Raw genomic sequence first — 20945 nt, forward strand, 5'->3', positions numbered from 1 at the left:
GGAGCCGAGCGGCCGAGCGGCCTCCGGGCAGAGCGGGCTCCGCGCCGCGCCTGCCGCCAAGTTCACCGCTGCCCTGGGCGGTGGCGGAGGACAGAGCAGACACAGGCGGAGTTTTCCAAACTTTTACCGGGACATGTCACTACGAAGCGGGAAAGTCCCGCTGTGTGTAGAGCAGGTGCAGAGTATCGTTCCCAGCAGCGAAGATTTAGCTTTCCAGTGCGAAGAAACAACCGTTAGCATTAGCATTAGCATTAGCCCCGCTAATAAGAGGAAACGCAGCGGCAAGAAGAGGCTGTGGGTGCGTTCAGGTGCAGGGAGCAGCTCGAGGAATTCAGGCTTGTGAAGGAGCTCAGGCAGGGATGCATTATTATGTATCGATCACCAGGTTTTATATCCAATGTTTCAGATCAACTTTCCGTTTATTTTCCAAGTCTGTCTGGATGTTTCGTTTCTATTGGACGCGGGGGTGTTCGTCACAGCGCGTAGCGGTCAAAGGTCAACTACATTCAGCTGCGCGCCGCCAGCCGTCCATCACGGCGCAAGCGCGGCGGTCACCGCGTCCTGTTCGGTGCGACAGTAGCTTTAGCCGGTAGCTAGCTGCCGTTATCAGTCCAGACCACGAAAGATGCTGAGAATGACAGAAAGGAGGGGACACCGGGCGGTGACCAGCTGGTTCCGGACTCCGTCAAACATACGGAGCATGTTACCACTGTGGGCTGAAGCTTTAGGTTGACGAGGCCCATGCTGGCATGTCTGCACATTTTCAATGACCTAAGGCTGCTGTGTCACATGGGGATCAGGCTCTAGACTAACAAGTTCCTGTGTGTGGAAGTCTCCTTTCAAGTACATGTGTTAATTAATCTATGGCTCTGTAATTAGAGGTAAAAAATAACTGATAGAAACATTTGACTGCAGGGCTGACCTCACTGATCATTCTCTGAGAGCCACAGCTACATCAGCCTGATCTGTAGACATGCAGACAGCTGCAGTTAACTTTCTATGACAATATCAATGACTGATTCTCTGTGTTTTGCATCACTAATTGTTGTGAAAGTGTGTTAGACATTCTAGTTTGTATTGTAAAACATCTCTTATTTTCCATGTGTTTTCCAGGACTGACAGTCAAAAAGTTTTAAGGATTTCCAGGAGGGTGAGAAGCCAGGATGAGTCTCTGTTGTGTGTAAATCAGGTCTGTTTTATTATCATTCATTTATATTTACAACAAACAAAAACAACAACACAGTTTATAAAAAAAAAAACAAGAAGAATTTATATAACATTCATTACTGATTTAAATCACTAGAACTCAATACGTTACAATAAAAACACAAATATTTAAATATATACATTGCTTTTCTTATTTCTATTTAGAACAAGAAAATAAAGATTAAAAATTATCAAAATTAAATTTACAGGTAGAGGTTCCCTCTGCAGAGCTGGATCTGATCCAACGTCTCAGCATCAGATCTCTGTGTTTACGTGGTCCCGGAGCCGTATCTGACGCTCTCCTCTGGAGACTGTGGGGCCGCCTCAGCATCCAGCATGTTTTCCTCCTCCAGAGGGAGACAGGAGTTAGTAGGGTTTTTCTGAAATGTTAAAATATTCTCCTGTTACGTTGGTATTTCAGTCTCACAGTCAGTTATCAAAGTTTTTGTTGATTATCATTATTAGGATTTAGTTTCTGGACGGGTTTTTCTGACAGCGGAGCTGAGGTGATAAATTACATTTAAAAAACAAATCCCAGTTACTCTGAATTATCCAAAGAAGAAACCGAACTGACTTTGACTGAAAATAACCTCAATATGTCATTAACTCTCCACCACTGTGTTTTTACAGTGAGAGGAGATTTGCTTTGCTATGAATACATGATTCATTTATTATTGGATATTCTTATTATAATTGTTCGCTTGACTGTCGATAAATTTCACATCTTTTCATATTCAAGGTGATAGTTAATTAAAATAAAGATCATATGTCTCTTTTCTCTATAATCACAACCAGAGTACACACTTCTTTCCATATCATAAACTAAAGTTTCCCGTCAAAGAGCGACTTTGTGTTTGTCTGTGTGTTTGTACTGACTGTACCTCCTTGCTGTCCTCCAGAGCCTGCATGATCGCTGCCACCACCAGGTTCACTAGAACAAACTGGGCCGTGATCACAAAGCTGGTGAAGAAGATGGGAGAGGCCCAGGACAGGTAACTCAAACAGCCGGCGTCATCAGGTCGACACTCCCTCAACGTGTCCTGGAGAGACACAGAACAAGGTTCAGAGAGGAAGAAGGACCAGAGGGGCACGCAGACTGGAGACGGCGTTACACCGCAGTAATTTAAAGAATAGGAACATTAGATATTCAAAAACACAGCAAAGATTTGTTAAAAAATGTAGAAAACATAATATATTATCTGGCTCTAACATGTTAGGACAACAATATTCTAACACTTTATTTCAGTTTCTTTAACAGTGAAACGGGGACTTCGACTTCCCATAATGCTTCATTATTCATCCACTGACTTCATGCACCAGCATTACACTGAACAACTTGTATCCAGCGTAGAAGTTCAGCTGTTGGGTGTTTTGGATGTGACTGCTCTCTCAGTGGTTGTGGGGGGGATGTGTGTGTATGTTCAGAGTGTGTGTGTATGCGTGTATGAGTTTGTGCATACTTTCAAAATCCCGCTCCAGTTGTCTCCGGTGCACACTTGGTAGAGCGTGAGCAGGGCCATCCCAAAATGCTTGAAGTTGAAGTAACGATGTAAACCCAGGCACGGGTGGTCTTCGCTGCATTCTGATGAACACAACAGAAAAACAAACACACTATGACTGTGTCCCACTTCAGGGGCTGCATCCTTCACAGCATCACAGCAGTATAACTAGGTTGTCCCATTTTGACGCCTCCTTTAAATGCATCCTTCTTTTCCTGGGCAATGAAGGAGCTAACAGGTGCATCCTTCGTTGCCCAACATATCCCAAGATTCACCGGTAATGAAAATAATGTGGCAGGAACCCGAGGATCACACCGTTAAAGCTAAGTATTGGGTTCCAGCTCAGTTGAACAGCAAATGGTACAACTGTTAAGATCAAGGGCCTTGTCAAAGAAATTAGGTGTTGTCAAGGTTGCTAGGCAACAGGAGCTGCGCTCTGTGATGCAACAGAAATGGCGGTGAAAGTGAAAATCCTCTGTAAACCAGTCCGTCTCATTTCAGTTCAGCCTTTTGGTCTACAATGGCAATGAAGGGCCACACCTGCGTAGAGCACGTCCCTGAATGTGGCCACAGTCATAGTGTGTGTTTTTCTGCACTGTGCCCAGGTTGGGTTCAACCAATAAAAATCACTCAGGTGTGTGTTTGAGTCATCAGCAAAATGAAATGTGCAAAAAGCATCAGCTTCAGATTCAACAGTTTAGAGAGAACAGAGCTACATGAAGGTTCAGCCACAGGGTTTCTTACTTTTCTGAACAACAATGTGGATACGGAGCAAACATGCAATCTGTGTGTGTGTGTGTGTGTGTGTGTGTGTGTGTGTGTGTGTGTGTGTGTGTTAGACAGACCTAGGTTGCCAAACAGCTCCACTCCCAAAACTGCATAGATGAAAAAGAAGAACATGAAGAGAAGACAGATGTTTCCAACCTGGAATCAAGAGAACTCATCAGTCCAGGCACATCTGCAGCAAACTGATCCCTGTGCAAAACAAAACCCTTCACACCCGCTTTAAATTCACAGAGTGTGTGTGTGTGTGTTTGTGTGTGTGTGTGTATGTGTGTGTATGTGTGTGTTTACCTGTGAGAGTGTCTTGATGATGGTTTTCAGGAGAACTCGTATCTTTTTGGCCTTTAGCACTGAGGACAGACACAGGAGCTGTGACACCCAACACTGAGACTTCACTGTGTATTTATCACCCAAAGACACCTTTTTGTGAAGTGTGTGTGTGTGTGTGTGTGTGTGTGTGTGTGTGTGTGTGTGTGTGTGTGTGTGTGTGTACCTTGAGCTAGTCTTAGTGCTCTACAGACTCTCAGGATGCTGGGATTGATGGGAATTGTGTTCTTCATTTTCATCTTGCTGAGAATAATGCTGGTTATGGAGACGAAGACTACAGTGAGGTCCAGCTGATTCCACCTACACACACACACACACACACACACACAGCGGTGTGTCAGTAAACTCTCTGACCATCTGCTGAACACTGAGGTGAAGTTCCCATCAGAGCCACATGAGGATGAGAAAAGCAGTGCTCTTCTTTAATGTTACTGGCTTCCCAAAAGTGATTAACAGGTATCACAAGCACTAATGGCAGCATATCAACGGTCTCCATGGAAACAGTAGAATTTTACTGCTGTAAAATCTCTTTCACTGCTGCAAACTACTTAACTTTTTTCCTTAACTGAGGAAAGAGATTCTGTGCAACACCATTAAGGAACTCCCTCAGCTAAGGAGAAATTAAACCTCAAATGTCACACTTAAGTAGAAAACTTAAGGTTTTTTTGTGCAAACGAATAAAGCAGTTGAATTCTGGCTGACTCTAGTGTGTTACCTGACTGTTAGGAACCTCCATATGCCAAACGCCACGAGCTTCAACAGGACTTCGATGATCAGGATGGTGGTAAACAGGTAGTAGCAGTACTCCGTCAGGTTCTGTATGTACTGAGCACACACACACACAAACACAGGTTGACTTCAGTCCCCTCACAGAGTCCACGCACATTCAGTGTTGGTGGCAGTTTTAAGCTTGTGTGTGTGTGCGCGCAGTACCAGAGGTTGGCGATAATGTTCCAAAGCCATAATGAAGACACTGATGACAATTGTAATGGTCATGAAGTGATCCAGGGTGTTGCCCATACACATGGAATGGATAAACCGACGGACGGGGGTGTAGTTTGTGTAATATGGCATCTGCTCAGACTCCGTGTCTATGCACACACACGCGCACACGCGCACACACACACACAATGCACCGGCACACAGAGACACAGAAAAAGGAGACGTATTTTATGTTTGTATGTAAACTTAAAAACACTTAGAGCTGCTAAACTCAACAGCTTTTTATCAATAATGACTCACATGAATAACGAACCCTCTCCTTACCCCTGACTTGGTCTTTCAATGCCTCTCCTTCCTCCTCTCTTTCGTCACATCTTTTTTGCTCCTGCTGACACTGGTGGAAGGTGTCCACCATCACCCCGATGAACATGTCGAGGAGGAAGAAGCTCATCATCATGAAGGAAATAAAGAAAAAAACCATCCATTTGTTGTGGTTCCTCACAGGCTGAAAGAAGAAGAGACAAAATTCTAAAAATTACAACACTGATTTGTTCCACTGCTGTTTCTGATGCACGGTATAATGTGTAATCCATCACTATGAACACTGAGTCTGCCTCAGTGTGAAAACATCAATCAAGCACATCGACAGGAACATATACCTGTCTGTCTACTGCCACAGCATCCAGCCCGTCAAACATGATGTTGACCCAGCCGTCCTTCGAGTACATGACGAACAAGGCCATCAGAGCCTGGATGGGAAACAACAGACACACAACAGACACACAACTGTTAAGTCAACACAGTCACTTTCCAGTATCTAAATTGATAAAAGTGGCTGAATATGTCACTGCTCATCATCTGCATCATTATATACACAGTGATTGATGTTGTAATCAGGCTGATTGGTTTGGGAGACTATGTAAAGCCTACAAGACAAACTGTGTCAACACAGTCAGACTGAACTATTCACAATTTTATCAAGTTACTGATAAAATGAACACGCCCTAAATGCACCACATGCTTTAGACCGGGGGCCTTGAACTGTTATGGTAGAGCTCAAAGTTTCTGTTTGACTCCTCGTTGCAGGTTTCTATCCTCTTTGTACTCAGAGATTGTGCTGGCATGAAGGTCCAAACCCCACATCCCTCTCTTCCTCTTCCTCTCCCTTCCTCATCCTCAGTGCATTACCTGAGGCACGCTGTCAAAGTTGTACTCCTTTCGCACCCATAGATAGTCGGCTGACAGACACTCGGTCTTGGTGGTGATGTTTCTTATGTCCTCGCCCACACAGTGGTAGAACTTCCCTTTGAACAACTGCAGCGTTTGTGTGAGATAAAACAGAGTTTCTGTAAAGTTATTATTCCTCAGTTGCAATAAAGCTAGAAGACTATTAAAGGTCCATATTTTAACTTCTCCTGTGTTTTATCTGAAGTGTTGAGCTCCATCACAGAAATTTGTGGTTTTAAGAACCAAAAATCATCTCAGTGTAGTTTTACACCTCCTCTCTCATGCTTCTTTCTGGAGCTCTATTAACAACAGATCAGTGAGCCAATCAGAAGAGAGGATCGGAGCCGTATGTGTGTGTGTGTGTGTCTGTGAGATGCCAATTCACCTGCACACCGAGGATGCCATAGAAAAAGAAGAAGGCGCAGCAAATGAGAACAATGTTTCCGATGGGTTTGACCGAGGCCATCAGAGCCTCCACAGCCAGCTTCAGTTTTGGGGCTCGCTTCACCACCCTGGAGGACACACAGACGCTTATTTACACCAGCCCATGCACCTACAGACACAACTGACTGAAAAATCAAACAGCAAATAAACTGGGATGCTTACACAAACACACACATAGTCATATCATGAAGGTATGCTAAACAATCTGTATGCACCTCAGAGGGCGAAGTGTGCGCAACAGGCGTAAAACCTTCAGGATGCCCAGTTTGTTGTTTTTGCCTGTGCTGGCCAGAGAGACGATGATGTCGACAAAAGACAGGATCACCAACAAACCGTCCACGGTGTTCCACGAGGACCGGCAGTAGCTGTCCTTCCCATACACCAAACCCAGAGCTAGAACCTGGAGTGAAAGCAACACCACATCAACACAAACTCAAAATATACAAAATAAAACATTTCTGAAAATCAATTGGAAATCTGAGCTAAAAAAATCTGTTTTAAGATGATTGATGAATTATAGCAACATTTGAGAACCCCAGTCCAAACTGATCTGTAGCCAGCAGGAGTAAGAAAGATCATTCAACAGTTCAGAGGTCATGAAGTAACTGTGTTTATCCATAAGTATAATATTTATCAGTCACCATAGACCTCTGCAGTCAAACATACAAAACTGGAGTTTACCTTAAAAAGCATCTCTATCATGAAGACAGCAGAGAACACGTAATTGGACAGATTCAGGATCCGTCGTTCCTGAAAGGCAGAGAGATTCAGTTTTAACCTGCTTGTATTTAGTACTGCATGTAAACAAACTCTTATTTGCTGTGTCTAATCACACATTACATGTAGAATAATTCGACTGTGTGGACACATAGTGTACATGTGTTTGTGTGCATCTGTCTGTATTCATTGTTTGTGCTGTTTGTGTTGCTGTACGTCCGACACACGTGTTGTGTCTCACCGTGCTTGTAGGGTCTATTCCAGGCCTCTCCATAGCGATGGTGACGCAGCTCAGGAGAATAAAGAGCAGGATCACATTGTCGAACACCGTGTGACAGATCACACGTTGGCAAAAGATGCGGAATCTAAAATAGAAGAAAAATACACACAAGTTCTAAACCTGTGTTGACTGTTCAGTTATCTCCAGTATTTATATGAAAATCCCTCTTTTCTTCATCCTGAACTCAGAGACTCATGTACTTTATTAAAATGTATCCAGGTAGATGTGATTTGTCGCTGACTGCCTAAAGCCCCTCATCATATGACAGAGTTTATGACACCATCATATCAGCCGAAGTATGAAGTATGAAGACGTCCCTCCAGGATATAACAGTATTCTTGATGATATAAACAATTAAACTACTGCACCAGGATAAATGTCAGAAGAAACAGATTAAGAAAAAGAAAACAACTTCAAAAAATCTTTTAATAAAAGGTCCCATGTTCTATAAAGTGACATTTCAAACTATAAAGCAGGTCTAGAGCAGGAATGCACAGAGCCCGTGTTCAGAAACTGAGCTTTAAAACCAGCCATCAGGACTTCTGGAACTTTGTGATGTCACAACAAAGCAGTCACACAAACCCCAAGCCCCACCCACCTGGACCCACCACCCACCCTTACAGGATTTGGTTTCTCTGAGTGTTTACCTGAAATCTGCTATATTTTTATTTAAACACTCAGAAAACAGCCAATAATTAGAGCGACTCAGATCCTCTCTTCTGATTGGCTGACTGACCTGTTGTTACTAGCCTGAGAGAGGAGATGTAAAACTACACTGAGCTGAATTTTGGTTCTTAAAACCACAAATATATCTTCTGATGGAGATCAACACTTCAGATAAAACACAGGAGAAGATAAAATGTCAAACTTTAAGTTTTAGCTAAAACTAAAATTTGCTGCATCAAGTTGCTTAAGTTAAGCTTAAAAAATAATTAGTTAAGTGTAAATTGCCTGCTAAGAAACTGTAGTACTGTCCAATCTAAAGTGAGAAAGCCAAATGAAACTGGACTTTAAGAGACTAATAGTGAAGTGTGTGTGTGTGTGTGAGACTTACCTGTTCTGTGGAGACAACACAAAGAAAGACCAGTCCTCGTGCTGTCTGCACCAGTGCAGCGCCCTCTGGACCGAGCTCCAAGACTTCTGCAGGGGTGAACAGTTAAACATCTGTCAACTCTGTCTCAAAGCATAAACCAGAGGTGCGATACACCGACAAAATGTGGCTCAGAACAAAGTAACTCATTTTTTTGCTTTGATCACATCACATCTCTTGCTGCCTCGTCACTGTGTGTAAAACCCTGTGAGATCTCGCTGAATCATAAACTATTCACTCACGTTGTCGTTGTTGGTGTCTGTAGGTGCAGAGCCGATCACAGTGGGGGGTTTGGACCAACAGGAGGAGGGAGGGCAGTGTTCATCGTGTGTCGAGGAAACCTGGAACAACATGAAGTGGACGTGAAAGTGTGAGTAGGAATGTGGGGTATGTTGGAGCAAGTACAGCTCTCCAAACTGAAACTATCATCTCAGTGAGGGCGGAGTAAACAGAGAGACCTGAAAACTATTTAGGCTAAATCCACACTGATACGCTTCATTTTAAAACTCCATCCAGACGAGCATTATAACTCCGTATCAGAAATGACCTGCGTCCATACTAACACACCTGAAAACGCAGACCAGTCCATTCATGGACACTGGGCAAGCACGAGCTGTTGTAAACAGGAAGCCGATTGTTTACTCTGTTGTACTCAGCTGATTAGTTGCAGAAAATAGGCTGATAAGACCCAGTCAGGGAGCGACCGGGTTTGTCTACGTCATTATTTCCAAATGTCTCAGTTTTCGCCCGTCCAGACTACAACGCAGCCCTGGAGGATTCGAACTAAAACAGGGCCACAGCGTTTCCAAAATGCTCTGTTTTTGAGGCTTGAAAACTCCAGAGTAGTGTGGATGGGAGGTGAAAACGTAGCAGAAGTGATGCCTTTTAAAATTTAAACGTAGTAGTATGGACGTAGCCTCATTTACCTTGTCATTGCTGGTGTCTGTAAGTGCAGAGCTGATCACAGTTGGGGGTTTGGACCCACAGGAAGAGGGAGGGCAGTGTTCATCGTATGTCAAGGAAACCTGGAACAACATGAAGTGGAATAGGAATGTGGGGTATGTTGGAGCAAGTACAGCAACTTAACTCTCCAAACTGAAACTATCATCTCAACGAGGGTGAGGTAAACAGAGAGTCCTCTCAGTAGATTCTGAAACCAGAATATGGAAGTTATGACTCTGAGGAACTTACATTTGACTCATCGTTTTCTGTCTGTGAAGAGTCGCTCTCAGAAGTCTGGCTGGATGGACTGGAGCTGCTGGAGTCTTGATCTGAATCTGAGGAGTGCTAAAACAAATAGAGTTCGGCTTCAGTGTGGATGCAAGTGTCTGTCTGTGCCATACCTCAAAGCCACGTTGGGTGTGTTATTCAGTTAATTGTGAGCCATCAAGCTCTGGGAGAAAACTACAACAGAGTTTTCTTACCATGGCCTGGAAGCTCTTCACTACTATCCCCACAAGTACGTTTAGCAAAACATGTTTTCCAACCACAATGATGGCAAAAAAGTAGAAAAAGGCCCACGGGGAGGTGGCAGCCACGGCATCATACAGCACCAGATTCCAGTCTTCCTCAGTCAGGATCTAGATTAATAGATTCAATACAAGAGAGCGACACAGGCAGAGATGAATGCACATTGTGTGATGATGGAATACAATGACGACAGCACAGAGTAGGACGTCAAAAACTAACCTGGAACACAGTGACCATGGACCACAGCAGAGAGTCAAAATTCATCCGGGATTTGATGGTACCCCCATTCTGGGTCACGAAGGTAAATTTACCACCGAACAGGCACATACCTATCACACTGCAAAGCAACGAGACAATGCAGTCACAATCACTCAAGTGAACAACTTTGTCTGTTTATATTCCCATCGTAAATACATTTAATCTCTATGTATTATTATTATTATTAATATCTTATTTTTTGTTTATCTTGAATGTGAGCTGCTGGAACACAGCACATTTCCCTTTGGAATTAATAAAGTTCTATCTTAAATGTAAGCATTATCTGTGATTGTTCAAGCATTACAACACCATTGTGATGGCACAGATATCCACAAACAGACACATGCAGAGGAAGGATTGGGTGTGCATACCTGAAAATGATGGTGACAAGCAGCAGCAGCCAGCAGAGCAGGGCTCCCTCCTTCATGGTCGTCTTCAGCACGAGCAGCTGTCTCTTCAGATAAGGGAGGAAGTGAAGTAGCCGCACAAAGCGCAGCAGACGAAACGCACGCAGGACGGACAACCTGCCATCAGCTTTAGCAATTATCTCCCACAAGCTGAAAACCACAGCAAAAACACATTTCAATACACTGTTGGCAACTTAGTCTGACAACCGAAGTCTGAATTTAATTTCGGATCATATTACCTGACGACGACAATGACGAAATCAAAGTTGTTGTTTTGGTCCTTGAAGTATGCCCACGTGAGGACCAGCAGCTTTAAGACCAGCTCCACAACAAATATCAGGGTGAAGATGATGTTGCTGATCATTAGCATTTCTGCCACCTCCTTAGGCTGTAGGAGGACAGGGTAGAGAGAGAGAGCAAGACAGAACAAAGGGAAGAGAGAGAGAGAGGAACAGGTAGCAAGACAATGTGGAAATGCAAAGAGATGTCATTGTGAAATCGACCTTTGACCTTTTGGATTTAAAACGTCATCACTACATCATTTTATCCTTAACGACATTTGAGTTAAATTGTGTCATAGTTAGTGTATGAATGTATGAGTTATCAGTTCATGCTTGAGTCCAAGTGAATGTTTGTGCCAGATGTGATGAAATTCGTTCCAGATAAATCGTACACACAAGGAAGTAACCATGACTTTGACCTTTGACCTTTGACTACCAAATTAGTTATGAGTTCATCCTTAAGTCCAAATGAATGTTTGTGCCAAATTTGAAGAAGTTCCCTCAAAGCGTTAGTGAGATATTGTGTTCATGAGAATGGGACAGAAAACAGAACATCCCCGGCTCTGACTGTCACCGGTGCAGAGGAATAAAAAACAAAAGACAGAGTGATCAGTTCCTCATCCTACTGTTCCTCTTCAAGCTGTTAATGAGACGGACCAACTTTGCCCCTCACCTGCCCGTGGTGCTCCATGGCTATGGTGAGGATACTGAGGAAGACGGCTAACATGATCACTCGGTCAAAGTATTTGCTGTCGATCAACCTCCCAAGTTTTCTCCTGAACGGCATTAAGGTTTGGCCCTGGAAGACAGGAGGAGCCGGTTAGTGAGCTGCTGCTGCTGCTGCTGCTGCTGGGGATTCAGTCTCAGTCTCACCAGTACGCCACTGGACTTGCTCTTGCTGCCTCGTGGGTGAACCCTCTTACGACGTCTGTTGGTAGAAGACAAGACGTGATTGACGGTAAAGAACTGAAAGGGTGTGTTGTTTTCAAGTGAAATTGTTCTGGTGGTGTGTGTATGTGTGTGTTTGCTTTTAAATGCAAACTGTAACCTTTTTCCTGAAAATATATTTTTCACAACAATCACTATATTTGATTAGTTAGGAGCAGTCAGAGTCAATGTCAAGGTATAAACACGGGGTAATGTTCATTTTCTCGGAGTAGTTTCATCAAAAGGAAGAATGCATCTGATATAATATGAAATAATTACAGTAGATATCACTGCAAAACCACACATCTGACCTGTACATGTTTTAGTTGTATAATCTGATGATGTTTGTCAGGTAGAGAAGCTGGAAATGGTGAAGATATGAATAGTTGTTGGTTAATTGCCACAGACCAGTAGAAAGAGTGTTACAGTCATCCAGTCTGCTTGTAGTAAAAGAAAGAAAGAGTTTCTCAACATCTTGTTGAGTTAAAAACAGACGCACTCTGTAAATATTTCTTAGGTGGAAGAAAACTGTCTTTGTTGTGTGGGATTTTAAACTTGAATCTAAACTAAGTCTAAAATTACACTAACAACGATGACCAATAATTAATGCATAAAATCGACTAATGAACTTATGGAATAATGTCACTGAACTATCAAAATAAATTGCTGAACCTTCCAAAATAAAAAAATTAGTAGCTGTTTGGTCATTGATTGGACTCCAGGTTAAATAGATGCATCATCTCTTTCAGGTGTGGAAGCTGCACATTTTCTTCAAGCATAATTTGACACACAGCCTTTACACTATCTGACCTGATGTATCTGCGCAACATGGTCTTCAGCCAGCTGATTAACTGGCGATGGAGCTTAGTGACAGGGCTGGCACGCCGCTGTCTCGTCTTCCTGGTCATGCTCTCAGAGAACTGTGTGGCGATGACGACTGCGCATACGTTCATCATGATGAAGGAGCCCATCTGGTTGGGAGAGTAAAGAACTAAATTTATTGACAGAGAAATTATGACGAGGAGAAAAAAAAAGTCTGGACAACAGTCTCCTCTTCTCTTTTTCATGCTGTTTTCTAACTCACTCCCCAAATGCAAAATGTTATGACACACTTAAAGAGTTTAGTAGTTACTTCAAAAAGGTTTTTGCAGGACTACAGGTCAAGAAAAAACAATAAGTATATAATAACAATAATAAAACAATTACCACTATTTAATTAGGGCTTTAGTTTTCAACCTGGACATAAGTTTAGAGTCAATGCATCATGTAAACGTGACTAACTGGCAGATTTTATATTGTGGTACATTGAACTACTCCTGTTATTGAGCACAGCTTAACATTTAAATCTATAGTTAAATGAAATGTGAAAAATGTGAAATGTAAAGAAAATCCTTCAAGGTGTTATTGAGATATTGCATCACATGAGAGGGACAAGTGGACGAGCTCTGGCTCTGACTGTCGTCGGCTCGCAGGCATAAAAAGTTATTCAACAACATTTCCAGAACAACGTGTCTGTTGGTCGTCAGTTCTGTTGACCAGACCTAACCACAGCCAGAATTTAGATGTTCAGGTTGTGTTTTTGGAGACTTTGGAACATGGTGAAATACTGATGTTGTTAACTAACAGAAACACAGATGAGTTGCTACTCACAATGGTGACGAGTATGAAGAATATAAAACTCCAGAAAGAATGAGCGTCCATGACATAAAACATGATCTCTGTCCATCCCTCCAGTGAGACAACCTGCAGGAGGAGACAGGCACAACGTGACATCAAAGATCCTCTCTAACAAAGATGACGAATTACAAGCAACGGTATGAAATGGTGTACACTTCCTGTCTCCTGAGTGGGCGTGGCAAAACAACAGCAGTTCGTTCAGGCCTATGGAACTGGTATAAATAAATAAAGCTAATATCAATATTTAATCGTATCAGGACTCAGCTGTCTGCTTCCTTTGGAAAAGAAAAGACACATGTTACAGCCTGGAGCTGCACAAAGCTTTTTAACACTAACTTATGAATTTCTTGTCTGTGTCAAAACAATACAACACCACACACAACAATACAACACCAGGTACAGTACAAATTTGTGCCTGATTTTGATCAACCCAGTACAAGATCACATTAGTCTAAAAATATTGTTTTCCTTTTCAAAAACAGTTAAATGATAGTAACAGCAATATTATTATAAACACAAGTTTTAATTCAGTTTTTACTTTCACTCATGTATAAGTCCTTCTATACTCCTGCACTGCAGCAATGAAACCAAGAAAACGAGCCTCACCTATGACGATAAAGCAGATGGATAATAGTGGATGACAGTACCACATCATCACATGATGCCTGGGTTCTCTAAATTCAGACTGTTACTCCAGACTGACACGATAAACTGTCAAAGTACAGTTTCAAGCTCCCACCCAGGCTTCACCCAGAAGTTTTTAACTCCCACATCCAGATCTATTTCTGCACGTCAAAGCCTCTCTCACCTGGAATACAACAATCAAGGCGTAGCCGATGTTGTCGAAGCTGACGGCGTCCATGTTGGGGTTGTGGTCCCCAGCACGACAGACGTTGTAGTACAAGTTCCAGTTGACACAGGAGCTGGCCCCGGCCCCTGCCACAGCCAACACAGGGACTGATAACTCGCTCGCAGCTGAACTGTTGTTGGGAACAGCCGACGAGCAGGTTTCCTCATCGTGGACGTAAGGTGGCACGTCATGGCAGCGGCGCATCCCGTTGTTGTGGTCGTGCGAACAAATGAACGGGCTTCTTTCACCATACTTGGACACAAAGTACGGACTCAAGGACACGTTGTAGTTTCTGTATAGAGACAGCATAAAAGCTATAATAACAGAACTACACATAACAGCTTGAACACTGAAGAAGAATCACTACAGTAAAGACGTCATCACAGAACCTTCAGACTTCACATGAGCCTAATACAGTGTTTTTTTGTGCTGAGTCAAACCACATCCATGGATCATATCAGTGAAACATAGAAATATATATGAAGACAAACCACGACTTAAACAGGAAGCAGGATTTCTTATAAAATGTAGTATTAATAAGTTAACTGACATTCTACAGCTGCTTTATATCACATTTAATTGATGCTCTTATCCACAGAAATCTGAGTGAGTGTCTTGCTCAGTATTCTTTACACATCCTTCAAAAGCAGAGAGGTGATATCAAATGAGGGTTGGCTAGATGTGTGTCAATCTAATCATATATGTCAGGCCCTAAAGGGTAAATTTTGACAAGTGTTGAATCAAATGTTTTTTCACTCTGACCTCACTGTTTATTTTATTTGATTTTGTTTTATTGTATTTTCTTCCAGATCCCCTTCAGACATACTTTCCACTGTTCTTGTGTGCACACTTCCCCTCTTCCCAAAGCGTACAAACGTATTAATTTTGAAAACCTGTACATGGTATAGGGAAATAAAGTGCTTTTTTGTAACATAAACTGCTGCCCCAAAATAAAGAATAAAAAAAAAAGCAAAAAGGAATCTGATTAATGTCACATTATTGTCTTAACTTCATTATTAACATCAATTCATCCATTGACAGAATAATCATTTCTGCCAATTAAGATGATCGATTCAAGTTATTTTAAAGCAATTTTCCCTAAGTTTATAGACCAAACTATAATTAATCAATTCAGAAAATACCTGACAGGTTATTTATAATTGGCAAATATTACGGCTAGAGATAAACTGGGAAGAGCTGACTGTGTTGTTCCCTTACTTGAGGACGTCCTCTCCGAGGAAGCAGCGGTTGCGCAGTTGCCCCGCCCACATTTGAACTCCCACAATGCCGAATATGAGCATGACAAAGATGTAGAGGACGAGAACGTTGGCGAGCATCGGCAAGGTGTCTAAGAGAATCGTCACCAGATCTCGCATACCTGCACAGAGCAGAGGGGGAGTCCATCATTGTTCTGACAATACTACACACACACACACATACACACACACACACAGAGTGAGGAAACAGAATATTCACAGTTCACACAATCCAGCTGAAATTCAGACACTAAAGTGTGTTTCATGAACTCAATATTGTCTCAAGATGAATGACATGATGACAATGATGAATCACATGACATCATGACATTACATTATATTATCATTATTACTGTAGTATTGATTATTTTTATGAAACTGTGTGCATACATGTACATGTAAATATGTCAATATACAAAATGTTGCTATTTCATAATTATTATAACGATTATATACCATCCCTATCACCATATTATTATTATTATTATTATTATTATTATTATTGTATAACTGACTGAGTCTCATTAGAACATCCTACCATATGTACCCAACATATTTCAACCTAAATCTTATGTTTTATACTAGAATGAAAAACAAGTTTTGAGGAGAATGAGAACTTTGTTACTTACTCGGGACTCTGTTGACAAGTCGCATCAGCCTGAGCACGTGACAGACGTGTATCTTGATGCCAAGGGACGCCATAAAATGATCCAGCACTCTGAAGAGACAGGTGCAGACAGGAAAGAGGGAGACGAGTTATACTCTGTGTTCTTTCGATTACAAAAATAAACAATACACACATTTTAATAGAGAACATGATGTCATGAAAACAAGCCATGAGGTTCGTGGTTCAAAACCTTTTTTTTGTAGGATCCTGACTCTAAAATACAGTGAAAATAAACTAGGAGCCCTGCTGTGTTTAACCCTGGAGAAACTCAGAAACAAAGTGACTGTGGGATACTAACTCTCCAGACAAGATGAAGACATCAAACTTGTTCCAGTTGTTGCTAAGGTAACTTCCTTTGTAGCCAAAGACTCCCAGGGCCACCATCTTGATGAGCATTTCCACTGTGAAGTATGTAAAGCTAAAAGCGTCCAGTACCTGCCCACGGATGATAAAAAAAAACATGGTTAAAAATGCAGAGGAGACATTGTGAATTTTAAATGAGCACGTCCATAATGAGGGGGTCCACGCTGACCTGCATGTTGAGGCTCCTCTTCTCACAGGGGCTGTATATGCCCAGATACACACAGTTGAGCAGGATCACCAGTATGGACACATAATCCAGCCACGTGGAGGAAGAAGTTAAGGTCAAAGGTCACAGGATAAGAACATATTCAATTATATAATTCATCAGGAAAGGATGGAGGATTACATAGTGTAAGGGCCAAATTAATACAGAATTGTAACATTTTAATATGCAACAGCCACACAAATGAGAAAAAGACACATTCAGAAAGTCACACAGGGGCATTATTATTGTTATTATCACACATAGGTTAGATTAGGTAAAATGCGCAGCACTCTGAAGAGTGCTATGTTGGGCACGGGCGCGCGGGGACCCATTAAGTCACAGCAGTAACAAGGATATGGGCTACAGGTAATTTTCAGACACCAGTTACGGGGTGTTGTGGTTTGTTTCAGGCAGAAGGCCACCTGCGGAGCCAGGTGTGGGTAGGGCAGCTCCCCTTTTGCTGAGACACCTTTTTGGATGCAAACTTCTTCTACTGGTATATTAAGCGCCACCTCCTGCTGCTTCCCCCTCTGTCCCTCACAATGAGCCATGATGAAGTTCAAGCACAGATAATCTGGAGAGAGGACACACAGAAGACAAGAAAAGGGTAAATAACAAGGGTAAATAACAAGGGCAAATAAGGGCGAAAAGGGGCAGATAGAATAAATAACATATAGTATTAGAGACAGGTTGCAGATTGTCTCTTAAATGTAAATTTTCATTGTTAGGGGAGTCACAGACAGGTTTCCTCCATGATACTGCATCAAAAAACAATGTGCATGACTAGAGTTCATCTATTTTATTCTATCAGTGTATTTATTTACTGACGTGGTGGAAGTATTCAGATCCTTTACTTGAGTAAAAGTTGCAATACTGCAGTATATATATATATATATATATATATATATATATATATATACTTTTCAATGCAATGAAAATGCCACTGGAGTAAAGCTGAAGAATATTAGCATGTACTCTTAATTTCATACAAAATCATCAAAACAAAGGTATTTATAGTATAGAAATATTATATATTAAATGTTTAAGCATGCATTAATGTGTACCTGAGCTAATTTTAACTAGCTAGTGTCTTTATGATCAGCGCATCCATCGTACTTTATAGAAGCATTGTATATTATAAGTACGTGTAACTAAAGAACATAAATAAATATATATATAGTGGAGTAAACAGTACATTTTCCATGATTTTCCACTGACCTTTATCGTCCAGTTTCCACCGGGAAACCAGGTATTAGCTCGGCTGATTGTACATCTCTGCTTTAATGAGCCATTCACACTTTCACTGCACCGTCCATGTTTACTTAGACTTTCATGGCTTAATCTTTGAGACAAACATGTGCTGCTGGACGTTTTCCCTTTAGTTTCAGATATTCTGGTTCAGACATGAGCGGAGAAAATGTCCCGCCTCGGCATTAACGGCGGGTAGCTACCGTGATGTTAGCCGAGGTGCTACTGATAGCATAAGAGGCGATTCTACCGGTGCTGTAAGCTAATTGGTGAAATTAGCCTTTAGCCTTTACTTTGTCAGCTAGTGAAAAACATGAGGTGCCTTCAGGCTGCAACATAAAAATAACGAATTGTTTTCCACTTATAAACATTAGTTCAGGTTAATGTCACCGGAGAATTCAGTGACCGGTAACTTTAGCTTTGGCTAGCTAACCAGCTAACCCGAGGCTAGCTAACCAGCTAACCAGAGTTAGCTAGCCGTTTAAAACATAACAAACCTCTGCTGAACGTCAGGTGAGTGTTTGACCGTAAACAAACTCTACAACTTGCATAGAAGAATATTATTAAGTGGTTAAACAATTAATACAAGTGGGGCTTTGCCATTTTCTATTCTCCATACTCTTCAGTCCAATTAATGAATAAACTTTAACATTCACCCTGTTCTCACGTTTTACACCAAATCTGTGACCCGGGAATTTCAGCTGCAGCATCACTGAAAACGTGTTTATGTTCAGACATGGACCATTTTAAGGGTTTATTTAACCCCTGAGATTCTGTGATGCTAAGTTAGAAGATTAGGTTCTTTAACCAACATGGAAAAGAGCCAAGTTTCTACCAGAACAGGAAAGGTGTTCATCCAGACAGACACAGCAGTCCACTTTGTGTAGGTACAGTAAAACTATTATGTTAGTCACCTTTGTTACCCTAACATCACGCCATAATCATCTTTAAAGAAAAAACCTGGGAATATACAAACAGGGTCAAAGACACTTACCAGAAAGAAAGGTGTGTAATGAAGTCACAAACTGTTGTCTGCTTGTCAATCTTTACCTGGAGTCCCTCAGGTTAATGTCTCCTTTGAGTTAGTTGATTTGAACAGTCACTTGGAAAGTCACAAAATATTTTGACCATCAACATTTTCACATTCTGGAACTTTCCAGGAAATTAAACAATATCACCACTGCAAAGGTTCTGGTTAAAACTATTTGGTTGGAGTTATTTATATTTAGATCATATGTTTGGTTTTGATGCAGTTTTATTGTCCTAAAGATGAAAATTGCTACTGCAATTGTATTATGTTTGCTCACTGCGTGTTTTGTCTGCAGTGTTATTAATGTATTGTTTTCATATGGACCCCAGTAACAGTAGGTCAGGTGTTGCCGAGGTAACAACTAATCAGGATCTATTTCAATAACATAAACTGTCACGAACCAGAATCAGAATCAGAATCAGAATCAGTTTTATTGCCAAGTATGTTTTCACATACAAGGAATTTTTTCTGGTGATTGGTGCAATTGATCTTGAAAATGAACCATTTTCATTTAATTCCCTTAATGACATGAAATACCTACATCGCAGTGTTTTGAGGATCTCAGCTCCTTGAGAAGGTAGAAAACCACTCTGCACCACCCTAAGGTGACCATGGACCATTGCAAGCCTCTGAAAAAATGTGTAGTCCATAAATCTTGTTGAGGCCATAATTCAACTCCACCTTCACAAAGTTTGCGAGAAATGTAAGACGGAGTTGCAGTGCAGAATTTTAACATTTTAGATCTAATTTTATAATATAATTTTCTTAATATATGCTCTGCTGGACGTACACAACTTCACACATCTGTCAATATCCCACAAACGCTGCTACTGTTGTTGTAAATATGTAATTTTTTTGTATCTATATATTTTGTATATTATTATATTGTTATTATTTATCTTCCTAAATATTTGTTATTGCAGTTTCTTGCAGCTTTCTTGTTCTCTGCACTGCCACTTTGCTGCTGTAACACTGTGAATTTCCCCACCGTGGGACTAATAAAGACAATCTTATCTTATCTTATCTTATACAATTATTCACCAGCTATAATAATAAACGTGTGGGGTGTTCTGCATGTCAATCTTAATTTTGCTCCGTACTCCTACTCGTTTTTTCCTTTCTCCATAACTTCTTAGAGCACATTTGCCCCCCAGACGACCGTCTCTCTCATCGACCTGGCCGAGGTCTTTGCAGTTAACTTTCTCACCTCTGAGCTCAAGGTCCAGTTTGTGGTGGTGCAACATTTTAGAAATGTGAGGTACTGTCAATTCCACATGCCAGCAAAGTACACAAACATCATTATATCTCTGGATAATAAAATACATTATTATAGTGATAAGAAAGAGATTAAAGAACATTTTCACTGTGGTAAAAGACAAGCAGCTCTGATGATGTGATACTGTTTATCATAGAAGTTACAACTGTTTTTAATTGGCTTCATGCTTCATGCTCCTGAGAGGCAGGAGTGCCACAGGGGTCTATCCTTGGTACACTAGTCTTTATATTATTTCATAAACAACATTATTCTTCCTGATCAATACTTCAGTGTCCATTTTTATGCAGATGACATAGTTTTATACGTCTCCAGCCCAGGTTTCGCCTTTGATGCCTTTCAATTGGCACCTCTTGATCATGATTTAAATGCAGATAAGACCAAGTGCATTGTATTCTCCACTACCACTGGTGTGTTTTTCTTTCCTACCATTTGCTGATGGTGCAAAGGTGTGCCACATCTTTGGTCTTTAATTTAACCATAAATCTCCTGTTCCTTTGCAGCTTTTTGGTCTGTTC

General features: G+C 41.4%; 1 protein-coding gene and 1 long non-coding RNA gene across 9 annotated transcripts; one reads left to right on the forward strand and one right to left on the reverse strand.

Moving 5' to 3' along the window:
- Positions 1–496: 496 nt before the first annotated feature.
- On the forward strand, positions 497–3769 carry LOC139611209 (uncharacterized). Of its 3 annotated transcripts, none has more exons than XR_011686279.1 (5): positions 497–881; positions 1114–1189; positions 1416–1571; positions 2106–2198; positions 3545–3769. It is a non-coding gene; the product is annotated as an uncharacterized lncRNA (long non-coding RNA). The 3 variants fall into 3 exon arrangements; XR_011686278.1 differs by having other exon boundaries at positions 502–843; XR_011686280.1 differs by having other exon boundaries at positions 502–821.
- cacna1ia (calcium voltage-gated channel subunit alpha1 Ia) lies at positions 1196–20851 on the reverse strand. Of its 6 annotated transcripts, none has more exons than XM_071465597.1 (34): positions 19119–20851; positions 17234–17450; positions 16841–16934; positions 16607–16743; positions 16271–16359; positions 15604–15763; positions 14344–14677; positions 13509–13601; positions 12669–12829; positions 11805–11859; positions 11605–11730; positions 10890–11038; positions 10615–10800; positions 10205–10322; positions 9940–10095; positions 9707–9802; positions 9442–9540; positions 8758–8856; positions 8480–8565; positions 7387–7510; positions 7110–7178; positions 6644–6828; positions 6370–6496; positions 5946–6071; positions 5417–5506; positions 5082–5262; positions 4749–4906; positions 4531–4640; positions 3982–4115; positions 3780–3838; positions 3551–3629; positions 2667–2788; positions 2088–2246; positions 1196–1553 (listed from the first exon to the last, which is right to left on the reverse strand). In XM_071465597.1, exons 2-34 carry the CDS (start codon positions 17425–17427, stop codon positions 1476–1478), a joined length of 4233 nt encoding a protein of 1410 aa, XP_071321698.1. In that variant the 5' UTR covers positions 17428–17450; positions 19119–20851; the 3' UTR covers positions 1196–1475. The 6 variants fall into 6 exon arrangements, 3 of the variants coding, with proteins under 3 accessions (XP_071321698.1, XP_071321679.1, XP_071321689.1); XM_071465578.1 differs by having other exon boundaries at positions 1196–1586; XM_071465588.1 differs by lacking the exon at positions 19119–20851 and adding an exon at positions 18095–18802 and having other exon boundaries at positions 1196–1586.
- Between the last annotated feature and the right edge of the window lie 94 nt (positions 20852–20945).

The sequence above is a fragment of the Trachinotus anak genome, unplaced genomic scaffold (genome assembly GCF_046630095.1).
Source record: "Trachinotus anak isolate AG129_WGS33_773 ecotype Australia unplaced genomic scaffold, CSIRO_AGI_Tana_v1 ptg000003l, whole genome shotgun sequence".
NCBI classification, from domain to species: domain Eukaryota; kingdom Metazoa; phylum Chordata; class Actinopteri; order Carangiformes; family Carangidae; genus Trachinotus; species Trachinotus anak.

What these genes read in the sequence shown, in the direction of transcription:
- cacna1ia (XM_071465578.1), bottom strand. Translation starts at nt 17,427, where the DNA reads ATGGCTCATTGTGAGGGACAGAGGGGGAAGCAGCAGGAGGTGGCGCTT. An exon ending in CAGAAAACGATGAGTCAAAT is followed by an intron (nt 9,541 to 9,706) that starts GTAAGTTCCTCA and finishes ATGTTGTTCCAG; the next exon opens with GTTTCCTTGACATACGATGA. An exon ending in CGCACACTTCGCCCTCTGAG is followed by an intron (nt 6,497 to 6,643) that starts GTGCATACAGAT and finishes TGTGTCCTCCAG; the next exon opens with GGTGGTGAAGCGAGCCCCAA.